The sequence below is a fragment of the Desmodus rotundus genome, chromosome 7 (genome assembly GCF_022682495.2).
Source record: "Desmodus rotundus isolate HL8 chromosome 7, HLdesRot8A.1, whole genome shotgun sequence".
Classification (NCBI taxonomy): domain Eukaryota; kingdom Metazoa; phylum Chordata; class Mammalia; order Chiroptera; family Phyllostomidae; genus Desmodus; species Desmodus rotundus.
In genome coordinates this window covers 106,185,365-106,198,574 of record NC_071393.1, presented here as the reverse complement: position 1 = coordinate 106,198,574, position 13,210 = coordinate 106,185,365, and the positions used below count along the sequence as shown (strand labels likewise).

Below are 13,210 nucleotides of genomic sequence, written 5' to 3'. Positions count from 1 at the left end.
CTGTGGTGCATTTACACAATGGAATACTACTCTGCCATAAAAAAGAAGGAAATCTTATCCTCTGTGACATCGTGGATGGACCTAAAGGGCATTATGCTATGTGAAATAAGCCAGTCAGAGAAAAACAAGTACCATATGATCTCACTCAGATGTAAGATCTAATGAACAAAATAAACAGACAAAACAGAAACAGACTCATAGATACAGAGAACAGACTAATAGCTGTCAGAGGAGTAGGGCATTGCAGGGCTGCATGAAAAAGGTAAAGGAATTAAGCAAAAAACAAAAAATATACTATAGACACAGTGAACAATATGGTGATTACTAGAGGAAGTGGGGACTGTGGGGTGGTAGAAGAGGATATAAAGGGGATAAACGGTGATGGAAGGAGACTTGACTTGGGGTGGTGAACATAATACAATATACAGATGATATATTATAGAACTGTACACCTGAAACCTATATATTATACTAACCAATGTCACTCCAATAAATTCAATTAAAAATAAGAATAAGATATAGATGATAGATAGATAGATAGATAGATAGATAGATAGATAGATAGATAGAACAAAGGTTAAAGGTAAAGAGAGAATGTTAAAAAGGACTAAGACAAAGGTAGCTGCTTACCTATAGGTGAGCTTCCCATAGACTGTCAGCTGATCTCTCAATAGAAACTTTTGAGGACAGAAAGGACTGGCACGAAATATTCAAAGTGATGAAAATCGAGGACCTACAACCAAGATTACTTTTGCAAACCTATCATTTAAAATCTAAGGAGAAATAAAGAGCTTCCTCGACAAGAGAAATCTAAAGGAGTTCATCACCATCATACCAGTATTACAAGAAATGTTAAAGGGACTTCTTTAAGAAGAAAAAGAAATAATTTTATCCCATTACCTTATAAATAGATAAAGAAGCTGAAACCAAGATAGGTTAAAATTTTTTATCTTCTTGGGAAGAATCTATTCATTCAATGAACATATATTAAACACTTACTATGAAACAGTATTGTGCTAGGTACCAGATGAGAAGATGGTCCTCATTCCCAAGGAACTCGAAGTCTATTGTAAAGAAAGATATGAACATAAACAATTTTAAAACATAGGAGGACTGGCCACTTGGAGAAGTCATGAATGAGAGTGTTTGCAGAAAACATAGTGCATAAGTTGATTTATGAAGGGAGAATAATAATTTGGCAGATAAAGAGGCAAGAAGGGTATTCTAGAAAGGGGAAAAGTATACAAAATGTCTAGAGGCCTGAGTGTCAAATTTGAAGGGCCCTGTATGCCTTAAATATTTTTTAATAGATAATGGGGACTCATTAAAAATGTTAGTGGGTAAATGATGCAATCTGACCTAATTTTTAGAAATCTGTGTATGAAAGACAGATTAGAGAAGGAAAGGGTAAAAAAGGAGGCAAAGCAAATGATGGTGAGCACCTCTAGGGATTACGACCCTAAGGAGCTTAATTATCTAATTATAATAGAAACAGCAGCAAGAAAAAAATTCTTTAACAACCCCCAAGTCTCAGACACAGAAGACTGGCTGGGCTAGGAAGTTTCATCACAACAGAATATACAATAGTTAGAATAGTTTCCACAAAGAAGATAGTTCCATTTAGAACATAACATACTTGTCAGACACAAAGGAAGAAAAATAGAAATTCCCAGGATCCAGCTGGAAATCTGGGTTTAAAACAAACAGGCCTGGGATTTAATATAAATCACTCTACCTTTTCAACTGGCTTTCGCAGAGCCCTTGGGTTCTAAGCAAATGGCTGTAGGGCGTCGTGAGGGCAGAATGCAGAGGAGGGCCAGGCTGGATCTGTCACCCCCTCTGTAACAGAGTAGTTATGCTTTCATCCTTTGGGGTTCTAGTCACATTTTTAAAAAATACTATTCTGTCCCTTTTAAAAGTTTGAAAAGTATTAAAATATAGCTATGGGATCAAACAGATATGGTGTTAAATCCTGACCACTCCCTTTGCAATGAACTCAGGCAAGTCACATGACTGTTCAGAGTTGTTATAAATTGTCAGCCAACGTGTAGGACAAGTGCCTAGGACAGAGCTAGCTCATAGTAAGTACTCAATAGCGAGTGAAACCAGAAGATCAAAAGCCAGGCGTGATAACAACTTTACCAGAGGGAGTTAGTCAAAGAAGATTTAGAAGCAGAGGTCAGAGAGAATGAAAGAAAACTAATGTCACAAAGCAGAGGAAAGACACAGCTTGAGGAAAAAAAAGTGGTCACAGAGAGAAAAATAAAACAAGGACTACAAGATAACCCACCAAATTTTTAAAGTAGGAAGTCAACGGTGAATTAGCAAAATCATATTCTAAGTAAAAGCCAAAATAGACTAGGTCTGGAATAAATCAGAAATAAGTCAGTGGAGATAGCAAGCATAAAACTTCTTTCGAAAGTTTGATGAATACGGGAGAAAGGGCAGTATTTCGAGGGGAGATTAAGGATTGATGAAAGAAGTTGTTTCAAGATGGAAATTTGAGTATGTTCATGTGGTAAACTAAAGATCTAACAGAGAAGAGAAGATTGGAAAAAGGGGTGGAGACCAATCTGATGGTGTTATACCCCCGAGTGGAAGGTCAAAGTAGACCACAGAACACAAATGGCAAGACTAGTTCCAGATACAGGACAGGCCCCTGTACATCTACGGATGGACAGAGGGTGTTAACAATGTGTGCAAACATAGACAAGTCTATAGTTGGGAGTGGCTTTTGAGGGGATACATTCATACTTCTATTTCCTCTGTCGTGGGTTAAAAGATTAGCTGCTGAGTCTGAAAGAAGGAATGTGGGAGTGAGAGATTTGGGAGAGGGGTGATCTAGGAAAGCCATTGTGGGAAGAGAGAGAAACCAACCATGGGTTTGTGCAAAATGATTGCTGAGTGGCACCAAATCTACAATTCTATGATTTTCTCCAGCTGTACTCAGCAGAACCCATATAATAATTCATATATTTAACAAATATTCCCAATTACATTGTATGTAAATGTCATATACTAACACAATATAATTAAAACACTAAAATTAATCATGTGATCTTGATCCATAAAAAATAAGTATGTGACTATAAAGGAATTTTAGAAAGTACCCCAATGGCTTATGTCTTTCTTGTCTTGTGGTTACAGAGAAGGATGACCAAAGATTTATTCAGCCTCACTCAGGTCTGGGTGCATATTGTAAAGTGTTTATTGTAAGAAATCTATTTTGAATTCAAATTTACTCCAAATAAAAACAAAGAATATATGTAACACTACAATTCCTTCACACAGAGATCCTCTCTCTTTTTCCTGGCAAAGAGTTCTGGATAGAGGCCAAAGTACCTGACTCCTTTTTTAAATAAGGGTTTGGTTTTTTTTTTCATGACATATTACAGACTCAGAGATAAGTTTGTTTGTTTTTTTCTAAAGGAAATGCTACCTGTGTCTCAAGAAAACACTTCCGAACACAGCAGGAGGCTATAGTTTTGGAAAACTCCTTACTCCTAAAGAAGTTTACCTTGAACAGGAAAGCACACTGCTGTGACTTGATGGGCGTAAAGCACTTGAGCCTACTTGATGATAGTAAGTGGTACTTAGTAGCTTTGCAATTCTGATTAATGTCTTCACATTAGCTGCTTAATTGCACTGACTGAATTTTTCTTTTGCTGACCAAATAATTACTTTACTGGCTTTGGGAAACTGTTATAATCATATTTACAGTAAGAATTTTCTAAACATTTATTTCCTCACAGTGAACAAAGATTTAACACTCTTTAATAGCTATGTTTGCATGAAAACTTCCTGAGTTCTCAATATTTATTTTTCTATGAATAGTTAAGACAATAAAATGGTTCTCAGTACTAGCCAGAAAACCAGAGATAATTTCTCATAGAAAATTATTAGTTCTAGAAACCAAAATTGAAGTGCCTGGCTTACCAGAACTTGGACAATTTGTAGTTTTGTAACTCTTACGAAATTTTGTAATTTTTAAGGCATTAAGAGGAAATCAGCTTTTAAGCTTGTATAAACCAATATATCCTGTGAACTTAAAATATGGTCACGCATTGGCTATTTGGGGCAAATGTTTTAGATACTACCTAAACAAGAAAGTAAAGATTTCACATTTAATGTTTTAAAAATAGCAAAGTATAAAGAAAACAGATGATTAAGAATGATCTCTAAAACGCAGAAAACTGAGTGCAGCTTTTTAATCAATTTGTGCTTTAATACTCTAGGTAGTTGGCAATCTTTAAACTCAGATTTGATTACAAAAGATTGAAAGAAGTTTGATAATGTGTCTCTCCATAGTTTGCTTCCTTTTCTTTCTTTGCTGAAGAGCAAGTATTTTAGTCTGCAGTGATGCAAAACAAATGCATGTTCTGCTGTAACCGCAATTTGCTGACAAAATATGTAGAACAGAGAATAGACTCAGAGCTCCCAGTTTAACTTATCTCTACTTAATGGTTTTCAATGATTCATATTTTTCTTTTTAATTTTATTTATTTACTTTTAGAGAAAGGGGAAGGGAGGGAGAAAGAGACGGAGAGAAACACCAATGTGTGGTTGCCTCTCGAGTGCCTCCCATTGGGGACTGGGCCCACAACCCAGGCATGTGTCCTGACTGGGAATTGAACCAGCAACTTTGTTTCAAAGGCCAGCACTCAATCCACTAAGCCACAACAACCAGGGCTAAGTTTTTTAAAATGCACACTGATATGACAGCTGTCATAATACAATCTAGCAAAATTGTTCAAAGGAAATTAAAGACAACTAGGCACTACTAGAGCCATCTCACAGAAAAAAAAACAAATGAACTTTTTGGCCAACCCAATACAGTTGAGACTTACAGTAGATTGCCTAAAGCCTGGGAGGAAATGCTAGGGAGAGAATATACGATTTTTTTTAATGCATGTAGAACACTTTCTACGACAGTACATAAGTTAGGCCACAAAACAAGCCTTAACACTGAAATCATACAAAGCATCCTCTCTGATCACAATGAAATGAAGCTAGAAATCAATAAAAGAAGGAAACTAGAAAATGTATGAGTATATAGAAATCAAACAACCTGTACTTAAACAAGCAATGGATCAAAAAAGGTATCAAAAGGGAAATTAGAAAATACTTAAGTGATGAATGCAAATGAAAATACAACACACAAAACTTGGGATACACAGAAGGCCAAAGTTAGAGGGAAATTTACAGCATTTAATGATTACATTAAAAAAGAAGAGCAAACTAAACTGAAAGGTAGCAAAAAGAACCAAATAGTAATGATTAGAGTGAACATAAATGAAATGGAGAACAAAAAAGAATAAAGAAAATCAATGAAAACAAAAGTCAGGAGAAAAAAGTTGGTGGCTTGAAAATATTAGCAAAATTGACAAACCTTTAGCAGACTGACCAAAAAAAAAAAGACAAAAGCCCTGACTGGTATGGCTCAGTGGTTTGGGCACTGTCCCACAAACCAAAAGGTCACAGGTTCTGGCCAGGGCACATGCCTGAGTTGCGGGCCAGGTGCCCTCATAGAGGGTGTGTGAGAGGGAGCCAAGTCAATATTTCTCTCGCACATCCATGTTTCTCCCCATCTCTCTCTCCCTCCCTTATCCTCTCTCTAAAAATGAATAAATAAAATCTTTTAAAAAAAGACAACAAATAACTAAAAACTGTGAACAACTGTATACCAACAAATTAGATACCTAGATGACATGGACAATTCCTAGAAACACACACTTCATCTAAATTGATTCAAGAAGAAACAGAAAATCTTAACAGACCTATAACAAGTAAGAGTGTATAATAATCAAAAACCTCTTAGCAAATAAAAATGCAGAACCAAGTTGCTTTATTGGTTAAGTCCACCAAACATTTGAAGACGACTTAACACCAATCCTTTTCAAACACTTCCAAAAATTAGAAGGGGGGTGGTGGGAGGGAGGACACTGTCTAACTGATTCATTCTAAGGCCAGTATTACCAATATCAAAGCCAAAAAAATTACAGAACAATATTCCTTATCATTAAAGGTATAAAAACCCTCAACAAAATACAAGCAAACCAAATTCAACAACATATTAAAAGGATTATATACTATGACCAAGTGGAATCTATCCCAGGAATACAAGGGTGGTTCGACATCAGAAAATTAATCAATGTAATATAACGTATTAATAGAACAAGGGGGTAAAAACACATGATCAACTCAATTGACATGGAGAAAGCACTTGGAAAAATCCAACACCTTTTCATAATAAAAACACTCAGAGAACTAGAAATAGAAAGGAACTTCCTCACCATGATTAAGGGCATTTACCAAAAATCCACAGCTAATGCCATACTCAATGGTAAAAGACTAACAGCTTTCCCCCTAAGATCAAGAACAAGACAAGGATGCCATTCAACACTGTACTGGAAGTTCTAAAAGGAAGGCAAGAAAAAAGGAATTAAGGGCATCCAAATTGGAAAGGAAGAAGGAAAACTATCTTTATTCACAGATTACATGATCCTATATATTGAAAATTCCAAAGAATTCACGAAAAGCTCACTAGAGTTAACAAATGAATGCAACACAGCTGCAGGGTACAAGATTAACACACAGAAACCACCTGTATTTCTATATACTAGCAACAATAACCCCCCAAAATTTAAGAAAACAATTCCATTTATATAAGCATCAAAAAGAGTAAAATACCTAGGAATAAATTTGACCAAGGGGGTGAAAGACTTGTACACTGAAAACTATAAAATACTGAGAGAAATTAAAGACCTAAAAATAAAAACCAACTAACTAAATAAATAAATACTCCACGTTCATGGATTTAGAAGACTTGATGTTGTTAAGATGTCAGTACTACCCAAAGGCATCAACAGATTCAATGCAATCTGAATCAAAATTACAACAGCATTTTTTGCAGAAATGGCAAAGTTAATCCTCAAATTCACAGGAAATTGCAAGAGCCCCCAATTAGTCACAACCTTGAAAAACAAAGTTGGAAGCTCACACTTCACAATTTCAAAACTTACTATAAAGCCACAGTAATTAAAATATTGTAGTATTAGCAAAAGGACAGAGATGTAGCCCAATACAAAAGAATTGAGAGCCCAGAAATAAACCCATATATCTATGGCCAACTGATTTACTACAAGAGTGTCGCATCATTCAGCAGGGAAAAACTGGTTTCTCCAACAAATGTTGCTGAGACAACTGGATATCCACATGGAAAAGAATAAGTTTGGACATCTACTTTATACCATATATAAAAATTAACTCCAAACTGGTCAACAACCTAAATATATAATAAAACCACTCAACTTTTACAAGAAAAGATGAGGGTAAATCTTCCTGACGCTGGATTTGGCAACAGAGTCTTAGAAATGACATTAAAACCATTAAGTAACAGAAGAAAAAAATAGATAAACTGGACTTCATCAAGACTAAATCATTTTGTGTATGGACATTATCAAAAAAGTGGAAAGACAACGTAGAGAATGAGAGAAAAATTTCCTTATCACATATCTGATAAAGTTCTAGTGCTCAGAATATACAAGGAACTCTTACAATTCAGTAACAAAAAGACAAACAACCTAAATAAAAAAATGGGCAAAGAATTTGAATAGACATTTCTCCAAAAAAGACATAAATGGCCAGCAAACATAAAAGATGCTTAACATAATGAGTCACTAGGAAAATGCAAATCAAAACTAAAATGATATTCTTATTTCACATAGTCACTAGAATAATTATAGTAAATTTTAAAAAGAAAAATAAGTGCTGGCAATTACATGGAGAGATTGGAATCCTTGTACATTGCTGATGGGAATGAAAAATTGTTTACCTGCTATGGAAAACATTTTGGTAGTTCCTCAAAAAATTCAATAGACCACATGACCCTGAAATTCCCTCCTCAGTATATACTCCAAAGAAGTAAAATGTATTGAAATAAATGTATGAACAGGCAGATTTATGGCAGCACTTCTCACAATACCCAAAAGGCAGTCCATCAATAAATAAATGTACATACAAATTGTGGTCTATCCATACAATGCAATATACGTTATTCAGAGAAAATAATGAAGTACTGATACAATGTGGATGAACATCAAAAGTATCATGCTTTGGGTAAGAAGCGAGACACAAAAGGTCACAAATTGTTTGAGAGATAAATCTAAAGAGACAGAAGGCAGACTGGTGGTTATTAAGGGCTGGGCACTGGAAAATGGAGAGAAACTTCTTAATAGTAAGAAGTTTTACTTTGGAATGATGGCAATGTGTGGAATGAGGTAGAAGTGGGGATTGCACAACATTCTGAATGTACTAAACACCACTGAATTATTTACTTTAAAATAAGAAAATAAAATGGTTAATTTTGTTATATGAATTTCACCTCAATAAATTATTAGAAAAAGAAAAAATGAATGGCAGTCCATTTTCAGCCCAAATACAGGATTCAGTATATAAGACTAGAAATTACATATTGGTTTTAAAAAGTTATTACTATGGCTATGAAAAAAAATCTTTAGGTAAAGCTTAAGAGATTCACCATCTCAGGGAAAGGTACTAAACAGCAAGACAAACAACAACAACAAAAAGTTGCGGGACAGCTAGAAAAAAACTGACCACTATAACTAAGTCCCAGTGACAAGCACGAATGGGTTCAGAGAGCCCTACTGACCAAACAGGAAAGATCTGACTACACCAACTTGGGTTTTAGATTGTGGAACAGTTAGGATTCCAACTAAAAACAGATGACACACTCTACTTGGGATAACCTGAGGAGGGTTTATTTACAAAAGGACTATTTATAGAAGAGAAGATGTAGAGAAATAAGGGGATAGTTCAGTAACCCAGGGTAGCAGCAGAGACACTGCCATTCTACGCAAGAAAAACAAGCGTAGTTCTAAAACCCGGAAAAAGAGTTTAGAAAGGGTTGTCATGAGAAAAGCGGTGACTTTTTGTTCAAGGACAGAGCCAACATAGGGCAACCTGGTATGGAAATGAGTACCTTTGTCTCACTCCCCTCCCTCTCTTTGATTTCCTACTGAGGCTACCCGCTGCCCACCCCAACTCCAACCTGAAAACCAAAGGCACAGGAGCCACTGATGCAGTCCATACAAATCAGTATCCCAGGATACAGAGCAGGGCAGAGAAGAGAGAAGAATGGATCTGAAGGAGCTAACAAAAGATAACCACCATGAAAAGTATTCCAAAATCCTGATCTCCAATCAAGAATCCCAAGCTATTAACTCAGTTCCAGAAGGACTAATAAGATAAGTAATTCTGCTTACCTTGAATAGTGAGTGAATATTAGTCTTAGGAGAAGTAAATTGAAACTATATTAGTGATATTTTTGTGTGAACTATAATCACATGGATACATACAAAGGATCTGTAATTAATGAGCTGTGTTGCATATACTGATTTTCTTTTTAAAATGTTTGAACCACTTAAGATAATTTGATTTACTTAATTTTTAAGTCAGATTTATTCCACTTACCAGAGCTTGAGTTCTTGGAAGATTCTGTTAGATTTATAAAACCGTTTTATTAAGAGTTTGATGTGTTTTAAAGAATCAGACTTTTAAATTTGTAATTAGAAGTTCAAGTTTGATTTCTGAGTTAATTGAACATTAAGAAAAAATGGTCCTTATTTTATACAAAAATCACTTGATTCATAAATAAAATCTGTAAAGTAAGATTAAAAGCTTAAGAGTAGTTCAGTTTATATTTATAGTTTTAATAAGTTAGTAATTTACACATAAGTGATTGTGTAAATTCCTTCCAATACACAGCAAAGGCAATGCATATTCTATGTACAAGTGACATAAAATAAAGCCACACAAAAGATGGAAAAATATTTTCAAAAATACCACGTACATGGCAAATACTAACAAGAAAGAAGGCTAGTTTAACATACTGCTATAGTTTGTTTAGAAATTTAAAATGCAAGCTATCATTAATAGGAATAGAGAAGAAATCTACACATAATAAAAGAAGTAATCCCAAAGTATACGAAGAAAAATAGGTGTAGTATCTCTATATATTAGTTCTTTTATAGTGAGTCAGATAATTTGTCTGGGATAATCAGTCACTTATAAAATGTGACTTTTTAATTAAAATTCTAAAACAGTAAGGTTTTAAATTTACTACTAAAGTAGAAAAAAAGAGAGAATCTCTTCTTCTTATACCTTGTATTACCTTGTAAATATGTTTGAAATTCAAATTCCAAAAAATATTCATAATCAACAAACTAGCCCCTCTCGCCTTCAGCTTTGCTACCTATACCACCCTGGTCCCTGAAATCTACAAAACGCTGTACTAGCTCTTTCTACAAGAGTATTTCATCAAGTCACTTCTCTGCTTAACATTAGTCTCTTATCACCTATACTGTAACAAAATCCAAATTCTTCAGCAAGACTCAGAAGGCCCTTAATCTGAGTTGTCTATTTCTGCATTCTCATCTCCCAGTGTCTTTCCTCCTTAACCCTTATACCACCCATATTTTCTCTCCTAGCATCAACAAACATAATCTTCTGACCCTTCACATATAGTTTTTCTTTCTACTTAGAATGTCTTTCTCCTAAAAGTCTGGCAAATATCTTGTCATCCTTTAGATCCTACGTAGGCACCACTTCTCACAAAAGTTTTCCCAGATAGGGAAAACTATCTCCACTTCCTCTCCAAAACAAACATAATGGCTGCCTCTTCCATGCTGTTTCTGAATTTTATCTCACTTTTAACATACTTCTTTTTTTTGTATTTTTCATATTTTAAAGGGCTTGCAAAATAAGCTTTGGATTTGAAAACCCTTATATTAATTTATATTTTCTATTTCTATTCTAATATAAAATGTTTAAGACTTGCTATAGCTGTGAAACAAAGAAAACAAGAAAAAAGGAAAAGAAATAAAGAGGTCATAAAAATAGTTTTAAGACTGAATACAATGAAAACAATACTCATGTGGCATACTTATTAAACAGTGACAACTTATTTTGAGAGAAATGAGAAATAAGGCTTTATATACCGAGTGACCAAGAGTAAAGCTGAATACTTCTTATACAAATGAGCATATGGTTTTTTAAATGATTAAATGTTTTCTCATACAGTTTACTTTTTATAGTTCTAATCACTTTAGAAATGAACATTTAAAACATACCCTTTCCGATAAACAGGACCCGTTTTACCAATCAGTTTCAAGTGGAGTCAAGCATAATTCGAAGATAACACAGACATTTTATTAAATTTATTATTTTTCTAAACAACTTACTTCTAAAGTATGTTAAAGCTGAAATATAAAATATGATCTTTTTGTAATATGCAATAAGAAAATAGCTTTCCATATTTTTTTAAATATCAGAAGCAAAAGGGGCCTTTCATGACCCATATGGCAATAGATTTCTCACCCAATATAATTAGTAATGTAAAATTAATTATTAAATTTTATAAAACTCTTATTTGTAAGAAATCTATGGCACAGTAAGTCCTTTTATTTACAAATCACTTCCACCCTACAGGACTGTATAAACTGAAAGTCTTTGATGAGCAAGCACACCTGGCGGACCATTCGTCATTTTCTTCAGAATCAGAGCCAGCTAGCTGTCTGCCTTCTCAACACTACAATACAAAAAACATTCTACCTCCTCCAATAGTTCATACTTCTGCTTCACCTACAATTCCAGGTCCAAATTGCCAGATGTGATCAATTATGAGCTAATCACAGCGGCAAGCACTTTAATAGCTTCAGGAAGAGCAAGGGCCCTGCAGTCCCAGCTAGAGAGCAGCAAGAAAGCATTCCCCGTGCTGAACCTGTCGGATAACACTTCCGAATTCTATGGTGCCCCAAATTCCTACTCCCAACTGAAATTCCTGTATAACTTCTAAGCTTATCTAAACCTGTCCCCCAAAGTAGAAAAAATATACACTTTGAAGTCAGACAGTTCTAGGTTTAAATCTTTTTTCCAAAACTCTATACTTTGGAAAGTTAGTCTCTTTTAAAGCCCTGTAAAGCCTTTACAGATAAGGATCTGTAAAATGGTGACAATTAACTAATCATAGAGTCGTGCAATGAATTAACATAATATGAATGCTTAATAGAGTCGCTGGCAAAGAGTGGGTATGTTAAGTATTATATGTTAGGAGCTAGGACTGCATACACTTAATATTAGTCGTTCTTCATCCCCTCCTCTGGACCCCAGCAGTACTCTGTATCTAATTCCTTACGGTTCTTACTTCCTGCTTTGGCTTACAGATGCTCATTTACACGACTAGTCCGCCAGCTCTGGAGTATAAGCCATGTCTAATATATCTTTAAATTTTTCGTAATGTCAAATACATCAAGAATCCATAATGTACTCAACAATATTTGTTAGATGAATTAAAATATTGGAAAATAAAAGATACTAGTCTACAATTAAAGGGAATAACAGCAACACATCTGGAAGTTAATGCAAAATAGTTTCCTTTTCATTCAACTAATAAAAAATGAGTTATCAACAAGAATCAGAATGCCAACTTTTCATCAGTGCCACTCTAAGTATATCCTCGTATTTTATGTAAAGTATTTCAATATCGATTATAATGTTTTAAAGGCAACTGCCTGGAAAGTTATGACTATCTACACAAATGATCCTTCCCCTTCAGGTACATATATTTTTTTTTACTAGATAGAGTCACCCTAATTGGCAAAAAAGAAGGGAGGGAGGAAAAAGGAAAACCACCTTTTCCTAGATGATGTCTGAGGTTCATTTAAAACTCAGTTAAATTTTCTGCAACATACAAGATAAACTTTAAGACTTTATAATAAACACCCAAGTTACAAACCAGAAAAAACAGTATGCAATTTGGGTTTTCCAAATCAGTACTGCACGTTCTCATTCCATTGTAATCTCGTATTATTTAACACTCACGGTTTTTGTTGGTATCAATGAGTAGATGGTTAAAACATTTACCAGCAGAACTCTGGTGGTCGTAGTGGTGATGGTGGTGGCAACAGCAAGAGCAGTTACCATTTATGAAGGGCTTACTCTGAGCCCAGTATTGTCCTAGCTCCCTAACACTTTATCTCATTTGTTCTGTACAACAGCCCTACAAAGTAAGCATGACATTTCTCATTTCAGATACGAGGAAACTAAGGCTTAGAGAGGTTAAGCCACTTATGAAATGTTATACAACTAATGTGTGATAGCGTAAGGTTTAGAGCCTACTAAACCTGACGAT

General features: G+C 34.7%; 1 protein-coding gene across 3 annotated transcripts in view; it reads right to left on the bottom strand.

Moving 5' to 3' along the window:
• Window positions 1-13,210, bottom strand: part of MNAT1 (MNAT1 component of CDK activating kinase) — a 168,035-nt gene that overhangs the window by 23,340 nt on the left and 131,485 nt on the right. Inside the window, exon 8 of one of the 3 annotated variants that reach the window (XM_045201450.2) lies at window positions 1,000-1,064. The exons of the other annotated variants lie outside the window; for them this stretch is intronic. Within the exon in view, the coding sequence (XP_045057385.1) occupies window positions 1,043-1,064 (22 nt within the window). The 3' untranslated portion in view covers window positions 1,000-1,042. The remainder of the gene's footprint in view (window positions 1-999; window positions 1,065-13,210) is intronic. 3 annotated transcript variants of the gene reach the window in all.